This window comes from Canis lupus, chromosome 30, assembly GCF_003254725.2.
Source record: "Canis lupus dingo isolate Sandy chromosome 30, ASM325472v2, whole genome shotgun sequence".
Lineage (NCBI taxonomy): Eukaryota > Metazoa > Chordata > Mammalia > Carnivora > Canidae > Canis > Canis lupus.
Genome location: NC_064272.1, coordinates 39,450,685 through 39,473,721, shown reverse-complemented (window position 1 = coordinate 39,473,721; position 23,037 = coordinate 39,450,685). Strand labels below are relative to the sequence as shown.

At 49.6% G+C, this 23,037-nt stretch overlaps 1 protein-coding gene across 1 annotated transcript in view; it reads right to left on the bottom strand.

The window, feature by feature from the left end:
• Positions 1-2,072: 2,072 nt before the first annotated feature.
• The window catches only part of PEAK1 (pseudopodium enriched atypical kinase 1), a 293,402-nt gene continuing 272,437 nt past the window's right edge, over positions 2,073-23,037 (bottom strand). The window contains 1 exon segment of the mRNA XM_049104348.1: positions 2,073-8,296. Coding sequence (XP_048960305.1) covers positions 7,133-8,296 — 1,164 coding nt within the window. The 3' untranslated portion in view covers positions 2,073-7,132.

Genomic DNA, 23,037 nt, shown 5'->3' with positions numbered 1-23,037 from the left:
CAGACCCCGGCCTCGCCCGCCCAGGCTGTTCCCCGGCACAGCGGCCTGGCGCCCTTTCGGCGGCCACCCCCTCCACCTCCTCCACCCCCTCCACCCCTCCACCCCCTCCACCCCTCCACCCCCTCCGGCCTCGACCCTGCAGTCGGCGCGGAGCTCCTGCTGGCCTGGCCCAGCCCGGGGCCCCTGAAGGAAGGCGGCTCTTGGCCCCTGTCCTGGCCGCGCGGGTGGCAGGAACGGGCTGCGGGGAGGGGCGCTTGGCCAGGAGCTGCACACATCGGGGTCGAAATCCTGGCTTTGACACGTTGAGTGAAAATGGGTGGACTGGGGCCACCCCACGGGGCGACACGGCCGAGGGAGGCTGTGGGGCGTCCGACCCGCCGTCAGTCGTGCTCCCGCCCGGCCGCCCCGGGCTCCCTGGGGCAGCGCCCAGGCCAGCAACACCGGAGCTCGGGAAGGGCCGGGGTCGCCCTCTGGGGTGTCCGGGGCCGAGCAGAGGGGCGGGGGCCGTGGAGGGGCTGGAGAGACAAGGTGCTTGGGGTGAGGGAGGTGGAGGGCGGGCAGCAGGCACGCGGCTGCTCCCAATCCGTTTCCGGGGCTTCCACGTACCTTCTGCGAATACGCGGCATCTGGGGTGTCAGGGGGGCTGGGGATCGAGCCCAGGCCGCCTGTGTCCCTTCCGAGATCTGCGAGTTTTGGGAGGACTGCATCTTGGCGACCGACGCCCTCCTTCCCCCCACGGTGAAAGCCCATTTTTAAGTTTCAGCTCTCATGGCCTTGAGCTGCTCTCAGGCGGCCTGTGGCCTGCAGTCCTTGGCTCCAAGGGTGAGGGCTCCGTCCCTCCAGCACAGGCTCCAGGGAGGGGAGGGGGAGAGAGGGCGACTCGTGGCCTGGTGCGGTGAGCCGTGAACACTCACAGCCCGGGCACCACACACCAGCTTGTACCAGCTCATTGCAGGTAGGAAAGATCCAGATCCTCTGGGTCTGGGTTGGAGGCAGTCTGCGGGCCCACAGCCACCGAGGGCTCTATCCGAAGAGGAGGCTGCTCTTGCAAGCCCCACCGGTGGACTTCCCAAGACGGGATCCCCATGCCCCTGAAGTGACCCCGCGGGAGGAACGGCGTGTCCAGCCTTCTCTGCTCGTGCTCCGCGTCACCTGGAGTCCGGCTAGGGCGACCCGCATCCCGAGGCCCGCTGGGCCACCGCCGCCAGCAGAGCACCCACAGCACCCGAGCCCCGCGGCCCCAACCCCTTCCCTGCAGCCCCAAGGAGCCAGTGCGTGTGCCCGGCACTGGGGAGGGCGGCCCCCAGGACCCTCAGGCAGGCGGGCAGCTGCAGCGGAAGAGCTGTGTCCCTGCGGACGCGTCCAGCTCTGCGGCAGCCCTTCCTCCCGGACCCAGATGACGCAGGGGCGCCTCAGGGGCTCCCCAGCAGCACAGGGCGCACGTCTGGCAACCCCCGAGGCGCAAGGTGCTTCACGTGTGATCTGCAAGTTGCAGAGTGATCGCTGGTGCAAGAGCAGAAACACGGGGGTGGAGGCAGCGACCACCGTGGGGGTTCAGAGCTCATGTGGCCTCAGTTTACAACCTCCGCGTGTGCATCTCCATCCACCGTCCCCCGATGGCGCAGCTGCTGGGCCACCGCGGCCAACGGTGACTCCCTCCTGCCAGCCCCTCCGCTCCCGCCTGCGTGCGATCCCTGGGGGCCCAAGCATCAGGCAAAGGGCGTGTGGGTCCCGCAGCGGAGGACGCTGGGTGCTGTGCGAGGCCCGGCCTGTGCTCACAGCATCTGCGCGATCCGACACCTTCCCGAGAGGCTGGCCAGAGCCGGGTGACCAGGCCGGAGGCGGGTGGAGACTGGCCCCAGGGGACAAGGTCACAGGGCCGGAGGGCAGCCTTCAGGGCGCCTGAGGAGGAGGAGGAGGAGGAGGAGGAGGAGCAGGAGGAAGAGGCAGGGAACGAAGACCCGAGAGGGCGCAAGTCCTGGGAGACAGACCCAACCGGACAGGGAAGCCACACCCTCCCCCGGGGGCGTCCCCATGGGACAGTCACTGAAAAAACGAGCGCTCCTCTCATCTTTAGTGTATATTAAAACAAATTTATTTACACAGTAACATGATGCCACAGAGAACACAGCAAAGTACCACAGCAAACCAAGGGCGGCACCACCTGTGACGGAGGGGACCTTACCTGGCGGGTTTACACAACTCTAAGGTGTGTAGAGGCTTGAAGCTCCAGGAAAGAGCAAGGGAAACACATTTGTTCAAATACGGAGTGAGCAGAGCCGTGGGGACGAGGGAGGGACGGGGTGGGGGCGGCCGTGAGCCAAACGTGTGAAGGACGACGTGTCCCTGCGCCGATCTCAGGCCTGCATGTGTCGCCTAGAGCCCCAGCCCCGGGTGTTCAGCTCTTTAAAAACCGGTAAGGGAAGGGATGTGTGGTACTCGGGGCAGGTTTCCTGAAGCGGTGTGGTTTATCCTTCAAAATGCTACTCTGAAGCCACAGGGCTGTTCAACATTCAAATTATCATGAGCGCAGACACACACACACTCTCCACGCACTACACGGGCAAAGTGGATTCTCCATATTATAATAATAATTGTAGCAAAATATATGACTCTATACTTCTGCTAGATTAAAAAATTTCCGACCTCTTTTGATTCCCTGAAACTTTCTTAATTAAAAAAAAAGCACGGGGGTGAGTGGGATGGGTAAAGGTGAGAAGCTGGAATAAGCCCAGAGGCTCCTGGAGGGAGAGGCGAGTGAGGGGAGGTGGGCACGCAGGCCCCGCACCCCAAGCGGGGAAGCTTCTCGCAGTGGCTGATGCAAAACCTACTCTAACGTCCACAGCTGCCGCGGGGGCGGCTGACAGCTGTATAGCACCTTGTGCATCAGGGGCCTTACAGGTAGGGGTGATGATGACGAGCGGTGACCACCTCCGTAGGAAGCTGCATAAAGAGGACTAGGATTTAAGAAATCTCCCAGGAGTTCTTTAAACAAACCTGTCGAAACTGCCACACGTCTTAGAAAAAGTTGCCCAGCTGTCAGAATCCCATGGGTATGACGTCCCCGGGCTGAAGTCAGGGCAACAGCCACGGTCATGTCACGGGGAGAGCGACTGGTTCCTTCTCCTTAAATCCTGGGGCACCTTACAATCTGCCCGCAGCTTTCATCATCACCATCACCATCATCTTCTTTCTCTTTTTCCCTAATATACGAAATGGACTTATTTTTTTTTAAAGGTGCTTTTGTTGGAGGATGGATCATTTTATCAGCCAGATCCCTTGACACGGAATGTATGTGAGCTCTCCGTCTACGGCAACTGTCGTCACCCAACCTCATCACCTTTGAAGCATCAGGACAGAAAGGCTGGATCTCTTTGGTATAATCTCTATCTAGGGTCTTGCACCGCAGCTCCTCTGGCTTCCCTTCTGGCATCTCTTTTGGTCCACGGAATCCCTGGCCTCGGCCCCGCCGCAAGCGCGGGCAGCTGGGCGTCAGCGCGCACGTCAGCGGGAGCAGCGCCCGGATTCGCCTCGGCACAGCACTTTGGGCCTTTGAGAATATGAGCTCCAATGAGGTAAAACTAATAACCCGGTTCGTGGGCAGCCGTCCCGTTCACTCATTAGGCTGGACCAGAATTTTCGATCCTTATCCACCAGTGAGGGAGATAAGAAACACGTCAGAGTTGGCCTGGGGAGCCAAGTCCCTCTCTCCGTCATCCTCAAGGATGTTCATACTTTATTCATACATCTAGAATCATTTGGAATTATAGTGCCGTATCCTAAGTACGTCCTGACTTCTGGGACTAGTCTGTACTTTTTTTCAGATCGCTGCCAGTATAATCTAGGGAAAAGTCTTATTTGCAGGTTACCAGCAAAATCAAGTCGAGTCACTTCCCAGCATTGAAGCATTTTAAATTCAAATTTGGGAAGCTGAGTGCAATCATTCCGTGCCTTACCATCTAGGAGGCCTCAAAGATCTTTCAATCTGCAATACTAGAAACTTTAAAATAGACAGTTTTACTCCCAGAAATATCACTGATATTTCTAGGGGTTTAGATCTCTTGGCTTACAACTTGTCCACGTTAACAAGCTTCTTCTGAGTCTGGGAGCTAAACCGGCCCCACTAGATGACGAAAGGCTACCCAGGCTCGTGGAGTCCTCAGGGGCGCGCTTCACGGTCACCCGCGTCGGCAGAGTGGGTGCTCCTGCCCTCCGCTCCTCACCCAGCTCACCCCCAGAGGGCAAACCCTGACACCCACTGCTGCCCTCCTGCCCTCCTGCCCTCCGGGCCTGCCTCAGGCCAGGGGCTGGGCGGCCTCATTCGTGGTTGGCTCACGATTCTCCTACGGGCCCACAGGTTTAACCACGTCCCCCACCCTGCAGTTGATCCTCACGAGCCAGCGTCCGAGCACCTCCTCGGGGAGGCGCACCAAGGCGCTCTCCCTCGGGCCGGCGTGGCAGGATCCCGAAGTCCTAGGCCTCGTCGGGGCGTCGATCTCCGCCTTCGCGGGCTGGCTGCCGCGCAGACAAGGCACTCTGCTGCGTGTACATTCAGTCTCGGTCTTGGTTGTCCACCCGCCTCCCTGTTTCTCTAGCACCGAAATGTGTCCGAGAGATGGTTCTTGCTCACGTGGCTTAAGGTAAAGTTCCAAAGGTGGCTTAATTGTTCAAACTCTTGATAAATGGAAGCATCTGTAGGACAGACTTCAACGGAAAAGAAAGAAATTTCCAAGTAATATCGAAGACGGTAACTTGACGTTACCTGAGAAAACTTAAAGTGCTCTATGGTCACGACACCAGACTCCCCCGCGCACACCGCGCTGTCTCCAGGCAGGGCTTCTGTCTGGTGGAGGAGCGGATTCAACGTCCCTACTGTAACGTGGGGCGGCAAGAAAATAGTCGCGATAATGTCCGGCTGAGTCTCATCGTCCTGGAAGAACGTTCCGGGGACCACCTGGTGCTCTGCCTCCTGCCCAGGAACAGGTATGCTGTCTGCTCCGCCCTAACCCGTGACCCCTTTCCCCTCTACCTCGTAACGTTCTCAGCCGTCCCTGGGAGAGCAGGTAGCCTCGCCGCCCGCCCGGGAAGCCCGAGGCCCCTCTCGGCCTAGGGGCATATTCATCTTTTGCCCTCAACAAATCGTGATGTGGAAACGGTACTGAACGACCCCGGGTGAACGAGGTGCTGCCTGCGGGCGCCGGGGCCGCGCAGTGGGGAGTCGTGCCCGGACTACCACGGGGGTCACGAGAGGAGGACTGGATCCGAGTCCAACGGAGGGGGAAAAAAAAAAGAGAAGGAGGAAAAGGATACCTGGGAACAAACGGAGGGACCAGGGAACATTCTTCATTAAGTAGGAGACCTCGTTGAAGTCGATGTTCCAATTCACACGGGCAAGGCACCACGAGAATGACACCGAGAAGGCGTCCCAGCGTGCGGGCCGTCCGGGGCCGGGCCGGCGCGGTCAGTGGTCTGCGTGCTGCTGCCTCAGTGTACAACGGGGCGGGCACTCGTGCGCACGGGGACGCCGAGGTGACCGAGGTGACCCGCCCAGCGGCCAGGCCGGGCCCGGGGGGACCGCTGGCCTGCAGCGGCCTCTGGGGCGTCCTGGGGGCAGAGCCCGGCCCGGTGGAGGCGGACGCCCTTGGGGCCACCGAGCCTTTCCCTGGGGCCCGGCGCTGCTGGCCGGGAGGGCAGCTCCCCCCACCCCCCGGGAGCCGCACGAGGCCCGTTCTCTTAAAACAAAAACAAAACAACCCGCCCCCCAAAACCAAAGAAGATCACAAAAAAATACATTCTTCTCCTTTCTCGATCCTCTTTGATTAGGTGAATCATAGGAAAAAGGCTGTTAAAAATGTTAAAAGTTTAGAAATTTCCAGAAGGCCACGAATGTGCTCCCTAAGTAATACTCACACCGGCCTGGGCTCTGAGAAGCCGCGTGCCGGTGGCAGGGGTCCTGGAGCCCCTCGTGGGCCCGACGCACGCCGCCCTGGGGCCCCGGCCTCCCTGGGGGTGCAGGCCGCCCGCGGGCTGCCCTTGGGGTCCCGAGGCGAAGTCAACAGGCACTCACAGTTTTGAATAGAACAAGTGCACGGTCGCCTCGGGGTCTCCTAGGCCGCGTGGCCGAGGGGCGACGGAGGCTTCTGCACATCGCGGGCCGGGGGCGCGACACCAACACTACCGCGCGGCTCGAGTGCACACACAGATTGCACACGGGATCCCCCCCCCCCCCCCGCCTCCAGGGCCCCGGCCCGCTGCCCGGCTGTCCACGCCGACAGCTCGGATGCGGCCAGAGCCAGCGCGGCAACCCTCCCTGGTGTCCCCGCCTGCCCCCCACCCCCCCCCACCAGCTGCGGCCACTGTGAGCTCTGCCCCATGGAGGAACTGGTGCCACCACCTTGGGTCAGTCCGGTCCTGGGCCGCGGCGGCCGCCACACCCGCTCCCTTGGCAAGTGGGGGCAGAGCGAGGCGGAGGGAGAGCAGGCAGGGGCCGCGGGGGTGGGGGCGTTGGGCCATCCTGCCTGCGCGCTCCCACCCACCGAGAACAAACGAACACGCGCTGTGACCCAAGGGACGGAATCCCTCCCTGCCTTTTGACTACCTGCTGGGGCAAAGGACATGGTTCCCAGGAACAAAACCGGGCCGATGCTCGGGATGGCAGCTCTGGCTGGCAAGAGAGTCGGTTACTGACACGTTAAAGAAAAAAAACTGTAGTGGGAGCTTAGCGGATAATGGAAAGGACTGCTCAAATCTGCCTACTGCTACGGAGCATAAATACGTGGTGTTAAAAAGACAGGTGATATTCAGAATTCTGGGCGAGCTGGACACAGCTGAGTTCACACCAAAAGGGCCGTCGCTTCCAGGATGGACATTTTCATTTTCTACCTGCATTTGGGGACGCTTAGGGTGAACGCTGCTCCAGTGGAAGGCAGCTGCATGGCCGGAGAGTGAAGACAGACCCAGCTTCTCACCGACGTGGAGCTATGGGTAAGTCTTCAGAGGAGACTCGTTTTTCCTGGTCAGGGATGGAAGGCTGGTCTCTCTTCTTTCCGTGACTTCCGTGTGAGCACTGGGGAGGGGGAGCACACAGGCGACTTGAAGGTGGAAATGAAAGAAAAGCAGCAACCAGGACACACTAGCGGTGTTGCAGGGTCTTCACAATACAGCCGAGGGAGTCTGGAGTGGCAAAGGCCAAATACTGCGCACAAAGCCAGTCCTCAAGGCTGACCCCGCCCTCCCTGTCCAGGGACTTCTCGGCAAACTTGATCATCAGCAGTGTTCGCTTGATGTCCAGCCAGTTTTGGAGGAGGGCGCTCCTCTGCGCTGGGCTGGGAGAGATGGTGAGAGTCTGGAAGAAATCTTCCCGGGGGCCCCAGAGCAGACACTGCAGGATGCCTTTGGCATCTGAAATGAGGATCCGCTCAGAAGGGTTGGGATTGAGGAGGCAGCTGGCCAGCTGCTGCAGGCCCCGGGAATAGGGGGAGCGGAGCGGGATGCGGGGCAGGTCTGCCCGGGTGTACTCCTTCTCCTTCAGCTCCGGGTTCTCATCAAAGGGGTTGGGCAGGTGCAGCATCTCATAGATGAGGATGCCCGTCTGGAACTCATCACACTTTTTATACTGAGTGGCTGTTATGATCTCTGGAGCGAGGCGGGACTGGTCACGGAGGATCTCGGGGTCCACCAGATGGCTCTTCTGCTTGGCCTGAGAGAAGTTGCTTACTATGAGCCTTGTGGGACAAGAGGAGGTGGGGCTGGCCTCTGCAGGCCCAAGGCCCTGGGTGGTCCCCCCTGGCTGGTAGTGGACCAGCAGCAGGTTCTCCAGACGAAGGTCGCAGTGAGTGACGTGGTAGGGTTTGAGGTGCTCGAGGCCAGAGCACAGCTGCAAGAGCAGCAGACACACCTGCCTCTCATACAGGTCAGGGCTTTTCCCATGCTGGACCAGAGAGTCTCGCACGAAATCGGCCATGGTGAGATAGGGAACCTCTCTGGTGATGACCACAACGTGGCTTCTCTGCTTCCTGCTAGTGACGCCCTGGCTTTCCTTCTGGGATGACTCTGTTTCAGAGCAGGGCTCCAGGCTTTTCCCATCAGTTTCTCCTTTTACCCCTTCTTCAGCCTCCTCCATCTCATCCTCTTCCTCTTCTGGGGAATCAGGATCCTCCCAGGGAAGCAGACGATTAGGGACTTCAGCAAGGAAATGGCCGCAGTCCTGTTGGATGTTAAAATGGACAGCCAGACTCTGCCGGACAGCCAAGCTGTGATAATACTGCTGAGATTCTTTAGCTTTGCTCTTACAGATCTGAAAGAAGAAAGCAAATAACACAGTAAGAAATGCACACTTTCAAAACCCGGCTGCAAGGTGTACAGGAAGATTAATTGGAAGGTGACCGGTTAGGAACACGTCGTGTCACGGTGAAGTCTTCAGAGTCTTCACAGTCCTGTGCTGAGTGACAGGGACACTGGCAGTAACCACTCCTCGTGGCTGTCTACATGCTGAGCACTTGATGTGCACTGTCTCTACACTAACCCCTTCAATATAGGCTGAAGATTTAAGAAATAAAAAATAATTAAAAAAAAAAAAAAAAAAAAAAAAAAAGCCCAGGCCTGCCAGCTTGCAAACCCAAGACTATCCAACACCAAAGCTTACGTTTTCCACCGTATCTCGTACGTCATCTGGAAAACACAACCACCAAAAATAATTTTTCACCTACTTTCTGTCGAGGCTTATGGCCCAGACTTCTACCACAGCTCTACAAAGTGGGCCAGGATGCCTTATTTCATCATCGGTCAGGAGAGTAACATAACGTTGGCCAGGTAAAGTGTGGGTTTTCCTAATTTCCAATGAACGTCATTGTCACAACTCAGGCACTCCTGATTGACTGGCAAGGTTGAGATAAAGGCTTGAGAGAATCATTGGTCTGACCTAGTCGGAGCAAAACCAACATTTCAACGGCAGGACTCTTGAGTTTCAAGTTTTCTCTTAATAGGCCTCATTTAAAGGCGAGTATTTGGGTAGTGAGGACTTCCAAAAAGAATTTTATCGAGAGGTTATGGAATATGCAAGAGTTTGTTGATCACAAACATTAGCCAAGAGTCATATGTACCGAAACAACTATTGTATTTCTAGTCATACGTGGTTAGAAAAGCAAAAAGTAAATAAAATCACCCCTAACTGGATTATACTCATGATAGGATGTGGAGAAACCGACAGTGGGAGACTAGGGGTCGAACACTAGTTCACAGGTCACAAGAGCTCAGTCCGGACAGCTCCTCCCTGAGCCTGTTAACTAAGGAGCACATTTTCTATCCTCAGCAGGGACATGCTGCAGATTCACAGGGATCCAAGCTTCCCAGCAACAGGCACTCGGAAGTGTTCACACTGCCTGTTTGCTGCAATAACACAGAAAAGAAACAATTTCTAAAAAAGGATTTCTAGCTACTTTTATTTTATTTTTTTTTAAATGTACATTTTCTTGGGAGGGTGCTGATGAGTCTCCAGTTCTGAGAAACAGCATGCTCTGATTTCCATTTTAATAGATATTAAGAAAAATATGAAATAGGTGATGGGGGACTAAAGAGTACATGTCTCATGATGGAAAAAAAGAAAAAAAAAAAGAAGGAATAAAACCCCCAAACCAGACCAAAGGTAAAGTGTAATAAATATGTATAGATACAGTAAATAAGAAAGGATGTTCCTTACTACACGTAGAGTCTTGACATCAGTGATCAATGCCTCAGAAATCTTTCCTCTTTTCAAATCTTATACCACCTACATCATCAACTTGAGGGCACACTAAACATTTCTTCTTTAACCAAACTTCTGGTCTTGAAACAGAGATAACCCCAGGCTGAGTTCATCTTAAAACATATATCTTTCAGAAAAATACTATCTTTGGAAAGCTCTCAAAGTCTCAGTACATGCAGTATAATATATAATCCTATATGCTCATCAATCACAACATGAATTATTTCTATACTGCACTGTTGGCAATATTTCATATTTATGTGTCAGCAGGTATTTAAAAAATCCTATACTAGTCATCTTTTAGTTGTACAGGAGTTGGATCTAGGACACAGCACCATTAACCCCATTTCCAATTTTAATATTTTGCTCAATATCACATCACTGGCTGGAATGAAAGTTCAAAGGTCCCAACTCCCCAGTCTCTGAAAAGTCAATCAAAGACCACTGAGTTGAGCTGAATGAGACTGCAGTCAAACTCTAGCGGCCGCGTCACAGAGAGGACACTCACCAAGGGCTTGGCAGGTTTGGGATTTAGTCCTGCCACTAACTGCGTGTAACCTTGGGCATCTCAATTCATTCCTCTGGGCCTGAGTCTCCCTTAAAAAAGGGAGACAATATAAAAAAAATCCGGAAACCTACTTCAGAGTGCACTTGTGAGGATTAAATGAGGAATGAGATCAACTCTGTAGAGTCGATCTATAAATCTCAGAGCTACACAAAGGTAACATTGCAAATGACTAGGACAATTAACAACCTGCAAATGTTAAAAGTGATCTAATGTTATAGAATCTTCATGTTTTTTCAAACCAAGAAAGCAAAATAGAAAAAAATGCATCTTTCTTTGGCGTTCTGAGAGCCACCTGCCCCAGCAGTAAGGCTCTCGGACCATGGCTTTGGTGGAGGTGGCTAGAGAAGAGCTAAGGCCCGATGCCCCCAGGCCAGTAGGTCAGGCCGGCAGCATGCTCTGGTCCAAGACAGTCCCATCGAAGGCTCAGTGAGAGAAGAGTTCGACCACCCTGTAGTTTCTACTGTGCTAAGTTGCACTGAAGAAAAACTCGCCACTCCGGGCTTTGGCTTTAGAAGCAGAGAGGGTACTGTAACTGCGACTGCTCCTCTCGTCGCATTGTTGTCATGGTATCTGCCCCCACACAGACACACACGCTTCTGTAGGGTCCCCCCGAGCTGTGTGAGTAGATGGGAACATGGACACGACAGTAAGAATTTATGTTTAGTTTCACAGGTGAACTCGAGATAAAGGTCCAAAGTGATTTACAAAGGAGAAATGATAGACTGTTCAATCACTTTGGTGGCGCGTCCTTATCTCTCCATCTTACAATATAGAGACAGGCTGAAGAATAACGGGGTCCCTCTAGCTTAAAGGGTGAAGGGACAAGGAGAGGTCTGGAGTATGAAAGACGGAAACAAAATACTAGGCCTTCTAATTGGTTTGCAACCACGAACATAGTTACACCCAAAATACAGCCCAAAATACAAAATTTCCAAAACAGGATTTCTTATATGATGAGTATCTCATAAATATTATTATGGAGCTTGTGATGATGTTAGTTTAGGTAGGAGTATTGTATGATTCTACTATGTACCACACAGAAGCAATTTTTCATATATTAATAACTTGAGTCCTTTAGGATTTTTTTTTTAAAACCTCAAAATAACCTGACTCAGATGATAAATTTCTAGTCCAAAAGTTATTTCAGAAAACAAGCTGCTCTTTCCAGAACAAACGCACAGGGTTCCTCCTGCTGGTTGTTGTTCTGACCTCCTTCCCTTATTCAATATTTTCTCTACCAGGGAGCAAAGTGACTTCTTCGTGGCCTCCCATTTTTATTCATCTTTCTTGAAAGGAATTCACATTCCTTCCCTAAAAGGGTAGCTGGTTTGAAGTGCAGGAATTTCCAAAGAGATTCAACTCCCTAAGAAGAGTAATTTCCATAGGACCTCTATGCTCCCCCCTGATTTTGAAATAGGAACAGAACAGGAGCCGGAATGGTCCCATATCTTCGTGTATGATTCTCTTTTTCAGTGGGAGAAAATCATAGCATGTTTGTTCTCATCACAGGTGGAAAAACCTATTTAAACTGCCGCCAACTTGGACAGCGTCGGCCCGGCCTGCACTTCGTGAACGGGAAGCCCCACGGAGCGGCCGCAGCGGCACTGGGGGGACGCGGCCCCAGCGTGCGGGACTCCTGGCCACAAGCTGCAGCCGCGTGCAAAACCAGGCTGCTCGGGGGGGTGCACCTCCGACATGTGCCCCGGTCCTCTTTCTGGACAAGTCACTGGTTCTGGGAAGGTGGCAGTGCCAAATCCAAGCAAAAGCAGCTTTTCTTTTTTTCTTTTTCTTTTTCTTTTTCTTTTTCTTTCTTTTTCTTTTTCTCTTTCTTTCTTTCTTTCTTTCTTTCTTTCTTTCTTTCTTTCTTTCTTTCTTTCTTTCTTCTTTTTATTCATTCATTCATTCGAGACACAGAGAGAGAGGCAGAGACACAGGCAGAGGGAGAAGCAGGCTCTGTGCAGGGAGCCCGATGTGGGACTCGATCCCAGGACCCCAGGATCACACCCTGGGTGAAGGCAGTCACCTGCCTACTTAAACTTCCTAGTGGCGTCCCACTATCTTCACAGGAGAGAGGCCTGGCCCGGCCTCCCTTTGCTGTCTTACTTCTCGCCTCTCTTTCACTTTTGTCACATTGAACTACCAGCAGCCAGCCAGCACCCCCCAGCCCGTCCCCCGCTCCCACCCACCCGGTGTTCTCTCCAATAGGGGCCTCTCTTCACCCGTCACCTGCCTGAGGGACTCCTACTTGCTCTTTAAGGCCATTATCATGGGGCAGTTCTGCCAAAGAGAGAAGTACTGGATACCCTAAGCCTCCTCTCTGTGTTTCTTGTACACGTCTCTATCATTACAGACCGCACACTTCACTGTCCCAAGAACAGATATTTGCACCCGCAGGGCCTACCTCGGGGCAAGGCACACTGTGCGAGCTCAGCATGTCTGTGCAAAACACTGAGGAGGGCCACATCTGATCTGGTGTAGCCGCAGGGTTATGGACTCGGAGCAGCGAGGATGTGTGAACAGCTTCTATGAAGTGGATGGAGGTTGGCAGGTGATGGGGAGGGGCCAGTGCAGACTAATCTGACTAACGAACACTCATGACCAGACGACGCAAATGAGTAAGATCTGAACCAAGCGCTGTCCACGGAGTCCAGGCTGCCACAGAGGCTTGGTGGTCTCGTGCTGCACAAACCTGCACAAAATGACAAAGTTCCTCAACATTCCATTCAATTTCCTCTGCTTTTTCCCAAAGAAAATGATGATTACAAAATACAGGACTCTTCAAAAATACTCCATATCAGCTTTTCTTTCTCCACGGATGGGGCCAGTCGGCCTAGTATGCCTTCAGCCTACTTGGACTTTATCAGCAGGAAATCTCATTTCCACCTCACACTGTACATTTTACAGTGCCTCAGTGAGCCTTCAGCGAGATGGCTATTGTAGGGAACGGATTGTAGGGGGACAAAAATGAGAAATCCTGATGACCACATACACCATGCCTCCTGCACTGTTTTGTCACATTACACAAAAGCACAACTGCAAATGAGAGAGAGCCTAGAATGAAAACCTGCAAATGTGAAACAGAGATCCAGCATTGGGTACAACCTTGCTCTAACTTAAATATATATATATAAAAAAAAAAACAAAAAAACAAACAAAAAAAACCTTGCTCTAACAACACAGGCCGATCAATCGCTAACCTCGGGTTCTTCACTGACCTAGAAGGAGTATTGCTTTGCCTGTTGCTACAGAACCAAGACCCATGCACACTCAATGCTGTTACAAATATATGAGAAATGGATTAAGTATTTAATATATAAATGCCACCTGGGCCCCAGGTACTCAGAACTCCATGCTATAGGAATCTGCTATGAGCTCTGTCAGGTAGGCCAGGTAATTTATAGCTTGAATTGCTGCAAAAATGTTCACATGCCCAAGAAACCCATTTTGGAGTCTAGAGAGAAATTCAAGAAGGCAACTGTTAAGGTCTTACTATTTTATTTGTAGCTTGTACCCAATTAAATCTTTTCACGCTCCCACTCAGCATGGGATCAAAAGAAAATCACTTGTGTTTCTGAGCTAGTAATTTAGGCGGACAGAATGACACCTAGGATGTTCATATTAGAGAAACTGAGGTACAGAGCAGTTTAATAACCATCTCAGGCACAGATTAGGAGTTTAATTAGAATCCCAATTTAGAATTCCCAAATATCTTTTCTCACCTTATTCATGAAAGCCATGGCTTCCTTATCCCATTATTCATTTTGATTCCAGATTTACACGAGTACCCAAAAACCTTCCTTCCTAAACCAATTCCCAGTTGACACTCTTAGGAACTTCTGTACACATTCAGCCCTGAAACGAAGTGGACTCTGACCTCCACGATGGCTATGAGTATGTATAGTTGGCTGCTGATTGACGGCTTTTTGTGAAGTTTCAAAGTAGAACATATTTGTACTGAATTATGAAAGTGGAAGTGGCTTCCCTTCTATAGTTTTCTCCTTATTACTAAGCCAGTAATTAATTGCCTGTGTCTATAGTCTGAACTAGTTGTAAACTCTTACCAATCAGTCATTCCTGTTAATGCTTTTTTCATTTAGCGTCTGGCTTTCTCAGCATCCACCCAAATGAGATAAACGAAGACTCTGGAGACTTTGAACTTCTGTGTTCCCATAAAACACAAGTCTGGAGTCAAATGCAATAAAAGATGCTGGTGTCCACAGTTCACCTCTACTTATTACAAGCTTTTAACAAGCTTCTCAGCATAGGTAGGAGAAAGGAAGCAAAAGCAGCCCTCTGTTGTAGCAGGAAAGTGCGCCTCTCCACCAAGCTCTGCGAGCTCTTTCCTTGAGGGCAAAGACCTAGGGGACTCCTTCAAAAAGAGAAGATATATACTACCCAAAATATACCACCCAAATTTGGAACTCCTGGAAAAATAAGGCAGAAGTTTATACTTTTTTCTTATGTGAGATTTTTAATCATCTTCCCCAAAGTGATTTCATCCAAATTTCTTTGGTGGTCTCACATAGCAGCATTTATTATAAAAGCAGTGATAAAGAATGTTCCTTTTGGGCTGAGCCATAACTCGACCAACTGGCCACTCGGCTTATAGGCAAATGCTGTCATTTGTCCATTCAGGGACAATAAGGAGGCATGGCATGGCCAATCCACTATTCAGGTATGATGTAATAGGACAGGTTCCACGTGGGAGTCAGGAGGCAGCCCATCGTGAAGCTGGTGACCCTCTGAAAAGTAGTTATTCTTCTCTGGCCTCAGTTTCCTCCTCTGTATGATGATGCATGATGAATGCTAGCCCTTCAAAGGGTGTCTTGAGTATATCTGGGGATTATGTGTTTGGTCAGTGGCTACCCAGATTCTTTGAAAGGAGGAAAAAGCAAGGTAGATTTTATTTAGAACAGGGAAGTTTTAAGTTCATGCTTAAATTTGTGTCAAGTTTTATTTAGAGAGCAGGGAAGTTGAGGGCTGGAGGCCAGCCAATATGCAGCCCATAGAGACAGGTCCAATCTGCCGGGTGGTGGCTCCCCAGATGGTGATGAGGGGATAGAAGGAGACATGAATGAGACAGAAATAGAAGTTGAAGGTTAAATATCGTCTGGGCATCAATTTGGCTTTTCCTTCACCAAACACTCAAAAACATAGGCTGCGCTCGCTGCCTCCACAACCTCCCTGGTTCTATACGCTCTCTAACTGCATCTGGTATCTGCTCCCTTTACCAAGACTGCATTTTCTTGAGGTTTACTGTAGACTGGAATCCTGCCTTCTCCTTATTCTGCTCAAGCTTTCTGCAATCCTGTATTCTCTGATCCATGGGTCCTGGCCCTCTGCTACTTCTTTTCCTGCTTTGGGTCACTTAGCCATGCAGGCCTTTTTCTGATGTTGTAGACTCTACTACTATAATCGCATACATTCCCACAATTTGAACTAAATCAAGTCTACGAGAAAACTGGGTAATCATATTTCTGGTCCTGATCTCTGTTTTGAGTACCAAGCCTACATTTTTATCTGGCTATAGTTTTCTCTAGAATTGGCTGTCCTCTGGGCATGCTCCACAAAAAGCTCATCTTTCTGGCTTTTCTGATTCATATTTTAGTTAATGGCATGACTATCCTCCTGGGTTGGTCTCTCATCCTATATCCAGCCTCTCACCAGACATGGTCTACCAACTGCTTCAGCTCTTTTATCACCTGCCCCTTCTTTCCCACTGTTCGGGGGCTCATTATTATTTACCTGGACTACTCCAATAGCATCATGACTGGCTTCCCTTTTGGACTCTTCCATCATACTTTTCTTCTAAAATCATTGACCTTATGTTTTCTCTCTCTTTAAAAATTCTTAGCGGTTTCCCATAAAACACAAAATAAAGTGTAACTTCTTGACTCATCATTCAATGCTCTAAATGTGGTCCTAAATCTTTGCATAGCCACATTTTTCAATATAAACTATGGTCCCTGCCATGGGGAAGCTCAAGTGTAACAGTGGGGAGGGGAGGCGTGTGACTTTAATTGTGTAACAGTATCGCTGTATAATCATACAACTATGGCATGATAGTACAGTGACAGAGACACCCACCAAGTATAGAGCGGGTACACAGAGAGGAGCGGTCAATATGTTCTCAGAACATCAGAGAAGAAAATTCACAGAGCTGGATTCTTTAAGAAAACATACGAATTTTCTAGGTACATGAGAAGAGAGTGGAGGAATAAATAGGTACCGTTTACTGAATAATTTCTTTGTGCCAAATGATGCCCCGAGCACTATATACATCACTATGTACACACTGACTCCTGTGATTGTTCACAATGGCTTTAAGAAGAATGATGTGTTTTCTCCATTTCACATATAAAGATACTGGGCTTAGGAAAGGCAAGTAACTGGACCAAATTAACATGGCCAATAAGTCGCTAAAGCACAAATTTAAACCCAGGTCTGTCGACCTAAAAGCCCAAATCTTTAACCACTATGTCGACAGTTCTCAAATTTTGTGTAGGAAGCTTGCTAGCAATGCAGTCTCCCAGGCCTCACGTCCAGAGATTCTGATTCTGTTGGTATGGGATGCAGCAGGGGAAAATACATCTCTAGTATTTTATAAAGCCCCCTCAGGTGGTAGTGAAGTAGGTCTCCTGTACCTGGCCGCGATCTTCCCAGAAGCGCAGTCCAGATAGAGGAACCAGGGTGCGCAAGGTTGGGTAGCATGAAATATGAGCTAGAGGATGAAACTACAGGGATCAATAACTAAGGATACCTACCCTCAAAAAGCTCAGTGTCAAATGATCTAAAATCTCCAATCCTTTTTCTTTAAATTGAAAAAACATTATGACACCATTAAAAAAAAAGTCAAAATCCCCTATAATTATCACCACTCTAACATAGAAATTAATTGCATATTACCATTTTGTAGGTGAATTTTTAAAAAGTTATGGTCATACTATTTGGTATTCTGCTCTTTTCATGTGATAGTTTATGAAAAATGTTTTCCATGATTTTATATAGTCTTCATAATTACTATTTAGTTGCCATAAACATTCCATTGGGAATTACCATAATTTATTGTTTCCTTAATATCAGATACTCAATTTGTTACCAATTTTTGGCAGTACTCAAATTCTGGAGGATGCTAGCATTTAGTAGTTTTCCCTCATAATTTTAAAGAAAAATGTTTACTTCTTTGAAGTAATGAGAAGGAAAGCATGTAAGTGCCGAACCTATCTAAATATGCTCAGACTAGTGCCTAATATTAAAGAACGAGTGACCTAAAAAATGTTGACCAATCTTATGAGGTAGGCAGAGCAGGTGGTATCCTTTCATGTAAAAACCAAGACATGGGGGCAGCCCCGGTGGCTCAGTGGTTGAGCCTCTGCCTTCAGCCCAGGGCGTGACCCCAAGGTCCCGGGATCGAGTCCCACGTCGGGCTCCCTGCATGGAGCCTGCTTCTCCCTCTGCCTGTGTCTCTGCCTCTCTCTCTCTCTCTCTCTCTCTCTCTCTCTGTGTCTATCATGAATAAATAAATAAAATCTTAAAAAAAAAAAAGCCAAGAAATGTTACATGACTTACTTGGAGAAACACAGAGATTGTTCAGAGTCTGGACCCATGTCAGCTAACTCCAAATCCACTCTTGTTTATTATGTGTTGTGATGTCTTTCAATAGAAGACAATACAACTTCTAAAGCTATTCACACTGAATGAAGACCAGGAGAAGGCTATGGACTGGGGATCCCCGGGGGGCTCAGCAGTTTGGCACCTGCCTTCAGCCCAGGGCGTGACCCTGGAGACCCGGGATCGAGTCCCGCGTCGGGCTCCCTGCATGGAGCCTGCTTCTCCTCTGCCTGTGTCTCTGCCTCTCTCTCTCTCTCTCTCTCTCTCTCTCTCTCCCTCCCCTCTCTGTCTCTCATGAATAAATAAATAAAATCTTAAAAAAAAAAAAGACTGAACTCTGTCCTCCCAACATTTGTATGTTGAAGCTCTAAGCCCTGATGTGCCATATTCTTCCCCCGTCCCACCCCCTACATCAGACCCAGTGAGAGGGAAGCTGTGTCTCCAGTCTCCAGACTTGGGAGAAAATACGTTTCTGCCGTCTAGCCACGTGCTCAGTCCCGCTGGTTTGCTACGGCGGCCTGAGCAGACGGGATTTTGGTCCTGAGCCGTGGAGTCCTACAGTGACAAGTATCCAAAAATGCAGAAGCAGCTTTGGAATGGGGTAGAAGCTGAAAGAGTTTTGAGATCCGTGACAGTTTCCGGAACAGGTTGTGGCTAGAAATATGGACGTTACAACGGGTGACCCAGGAGAGGAGTCAGACAGAGATGAGGAACATGTTCTTAGAAACTGGAGAAATGATAAAAGACAAATGACAAAGAACTTGGCTAAACTGTTCCCGTGCAAGGCAGAACTTGTGAGCAACGAAACTGTGTATTGAGCTGAGAGATTTCTAAGCAAAATGGTGAAGGAGTAACTTGTTTCCTATAAATGCAAAGGGAAGAAGGGAGAAATTGAAGAAGGAATCGGTAAGCAAAAGGAACGAAGGCTTGACGCTCTGGAAAATTCTCAGCCTATCCATGCTGCAGCAAGAGGAGAGCTAGCCCTCAGGAGAACAGCAGAGGTGGGCGAGCACCATTAGTCTAGAGAGGTCGGGGTGAGCCGGACTTAACCCGTCGGCTCAGGAGAAGCCAGAAATAGAAAGAGGATTTCCCTGCAAGGACACTGCCAGTTTGAACGGAAAGGATGGGGAAAGCAGGAGGGCCTGAAGGCCCGAAGGGATGCTCCAGGCCGGAGCTGTTCAGCTCTGGGAGCCGCTCGCTCTTGCTCTTCCTCAAAGGGCGGCCGCGGCCGCAGCCGAAGGCGCCTGGGCTTGCCTGGGGTTGCCTGGGCTTGCGGGGCTATCGCTGCTGCCGTCACAAACCTAAGAGGTGAGGCTGCCTCCTCCTGGGTTTCCAGGGTAGGGCTGCCTCCGAGTCTGGAAAGCTAGGATCCGCCGTGCCCAGCACCGCAGTGGCAGGTTCCCCTAGCGGAGAGCCACGTGCAGGAGGCGTCGGGGAGGCGCCCGGCAGGCCCTGCAGAGGGCCCGGGAGGGGGGCGGGGGGGCGGCACCCCCGTCCCAGGCCCGGCGGCTACACCGCTCAGCCCGAGCATCGTCTGTGAACCTTCACATCCAACAGAAGTTGCCTGGCTAGGCTTTGGCCTTGCTTGGGATCCATTACCCCTTCTTGCCTTCCCATTTCTCCCTTTGAGAATGGGCCTATCTACCCTCTGCCTACCCACCACTGTATTTTTTTTTAATTGAAGTTAATTGACATAGTGCTATAGTAGTTTCAGGTGCAAGGACTCAACAGTTCTATGTATTACTCAGCGCTCATCACTCTAAATATATTTTACAATCCCCTTCACCCATTTTATCCATCCCTCCTTCCAGCGTCCCCCCAGCCAGAAACTACCAGTTTATTCTCTGTATTTGAGGGTTTTTTGGTCTCTTTTATCATTTCATTTGTTTTGATTTAAAATTCCACGTATGAGTGAAGTCATATGGGATTTGTCTCTCTACCTTATTTCACTTAGCACTCTACCCTCTAGATCCATCCATGTTGTTGCAAATGGCAAGATCTCATCCTCTCATCCTTTTCTAGGCTGGGTAATATTCCATTGTGTATATATTACATCTTCTTTAATCACTCATCTGTTGATAGACACCTGGGCTGTTTCCATACCTGGGCTACTGTAAATAATGCCGCAACAAACATAGGGGTGCACAGATCTTCTCAAATGAGCGTTTTCATTTTCTTTGGCCACCATTGTATTTTGGAAGCACATAACTTGTCAGTGTCATAGGCTTACAGCTTGGAGAGGAAATCGGCCTCAGGATGAATCAGCCCCTGAGTTACACCCATATCTGACTTAGATGATATTTAGATGAGACTTTGGACTTTAGACTTTAGAGTTAATGCTGGAATGATTTAAGACCTTTGGGCCTATTGGGATGAACTGAATATATTTTGTATGTGATAAGAACCTGAACTGGGGGGTGGGGAGGGTCAGGGGCCGAATGCTACAGACTGAATTCTGAGTCCCCAAAATTTGTATGTTGAAGTGCTAACCCCTAAGATATTGTGATTTATAAAAAAAAAAAGTCAAATATATATTTCTCAAATATATTTGGTCTTCATTCACCAGTTCCTGACTCAAGGGTTTGTTGTAAACCCTTGGAATTTCCTAAGTATTGAGAGTGACCACGGTGTTTCTTATTATGTTAATATGGTAACTTTTGGACCCCACTTAGGGATGGGAGCTGCTTGCCAGGGGAACCAACCATGCACGTGATTGAAGGGCTGGAACTTGCAATCCTACCCTGGACCTTCAACCTCCTCCGCAGAAGCAGAGTGCCTGGAAGTTGAATCAATAGGCAACCACCAATGATTTAATCAATCATGCCTACGTAATGAAGCCTCCATAAACTCCCTAAAGGACAGAGTTTGAAGAGCTTTTGGGTTGGTGAACATAAGGAGATTTTGGGGGATGTGGTGCACCTGGAAGCTTTGTGCCCTTTCTCCTTGCTCTTTGCATCTCTTCTATCTGTTTTTGAGTTATATCCTTTTCTTTTTTTAATATTTTTAAATACTTTTTATTTATTTATTAAGATTTTATTTATTTATTCATGAGAGACAGAGAGAGAGAGAGAGAGAGAGAGAGAGAGAGAGGGGCAGAGACACAGGCAGAGGGAGAAGCAGGCTCCACGCCGGGAGCCCAATGCAGGACTTGATCCTGGATCCCGGGATCACTACCTGAGCCCAAGGCAGGTGCCCAACTTCTGAGCCCCCCAGGTGTCCCAACAACCTGGGCTTGTTACTGTGTTTGATGTTTGCGGAGGGGGTAGACCTGTGAGATATAGTGCTGTCCCAAGGTAGAGAAGTTGAATTGAAGTGAATAGTAGGACATCCTTTTGGTGTCAAAGAATTGTTTGGTGTTGTGTGGCAAGTGTGGTCCCCACCTCCACTGGAAACTGAGTCTCAGAACACAGTTTAATCTTTAATTGGACCATATTTGGAGACAGGATCTATAAAGAGGTAATTAAGGTGAAATGGTCGTAAGGGAGAGGCCCCGATATGGATCAGTATCCTTATAAGAAGAGACCCCAGAGAGCCTCCATCCCCTTTGGCCATGTTAGGGACACAGGGAGAGGGCAGCCATCTGCAAGCCAGAAAGAGTTCTTACTAGAAACTAAATCAGCCAGAAGCTTCATCTCAGACTTTCCAGCCTTCAGAACTGTGACAAAATTAATTTCTATTGTTGAAGTCACCCAGTCTATGGTATTTTGTTGTAACAGTCGGAGCAAACTAAGACAATGCCCAAAATAACAATCTTGGCACTCTATCACTGCAGTGGACTTGGCATTTAAGGGAGTGGTATCCTTTGGCTTTCAAATTGCTAGATTCTAGTGCTGATTTCCTTTTGCACCATTTTAAAGACCTTTTAGTCTCTTCAAGAGACAATCACACGTGTTAGCCTACTCTAAATTCTGTTAGTATGGGAAGGGGTATTTTAAGAAGACAAACGGTAGAAACTTGTTTGTGTGAGCCAACCGCTGTTCTCTTTGGCTTACGTCTGCAAAAGTGGGATTCACAGTGTCCCGGTAGTTTATTCCTCTAAGGTTGCACAATCAATTGGGCGCTTCTAGAAACACCCAGAGGGTCTTCAAGGAGACATTTATATTCACCATTTAGTGTAAAACATCTTTTCCCAAACCTGCCAACAACTCCCAGTATAAAACCACTTGCCACCTGTTCTTTGGAGATTGCTTCTGCATCATTACAAGCAAAGAAATCAATACTAGACCATTGATTTGGGAAAGAGACAAGGTTGCACGGCAATAAGACATAAAGTTAGTCAAGCCCCACTTCTCAATTGTTTTCAAAGAACAGATAGTTCAATGCCCCATTCCGAAATAGGTACTCATCCTGCACTGGCAATCTTGTAGCAATAAAGGCCCAAGATAGATGAGGCGCCCTAACCCCAATTGACTTAACAGCTCTTGAGTGCTACACAGAATCTCAAAATGCCTTTTTTAGACTCCACAGTAATGTATTAACTAGAATCCAGCTCCCCTCTCTGCAGTCTATCCCTCAGTTTAATTTAAAAAGTGTGGGCTGGGGCGGAGGGTCACTCTGCCAGCGCCACCAGACAGCTGAGTGGGATGGGTGCTGCAGCGCAGAGAGCCACAGCTGACGGTCTGGTCCAAATATCTATTCTGTCTTGACAGACAGGTAAGGCCAATGGTTTACCTTATCCATTAATTTACTAAGACACCATCTGGTCTTTCTAAGTCAAATTAACATGTAAAAGTCATTTAGATATGTTAATTGGTTTTGAACCAGGAAACAGAATCAATAAAAAGGGACTAGGAATGAAGAACATTACCTGTTTATCTAGAACTTTGTGTTTTAAAAAACTGTTTCACGTGCATTAGCCCCAATCCCGCAGATTATCACTGTAAACATGTGAAAGAGGAAGTTGAGGCTCTGAAAGTAACCTAGGGAAGACGGTATGGGAGAGCGAAAGGAGGGAACACTTATCACAGATGTTTTACTCTCTTTTAGCCCAACAGCCAAAGATGAGCAACATTAATTATCCTCTTTTAAAGCTAAGGAAATTGAGACTCAGAGTAGCAACTTGAGACAAAGCTACTAAGTAGCAGAGCCAGGACTTGAACCCAGATCTTTTGGACTT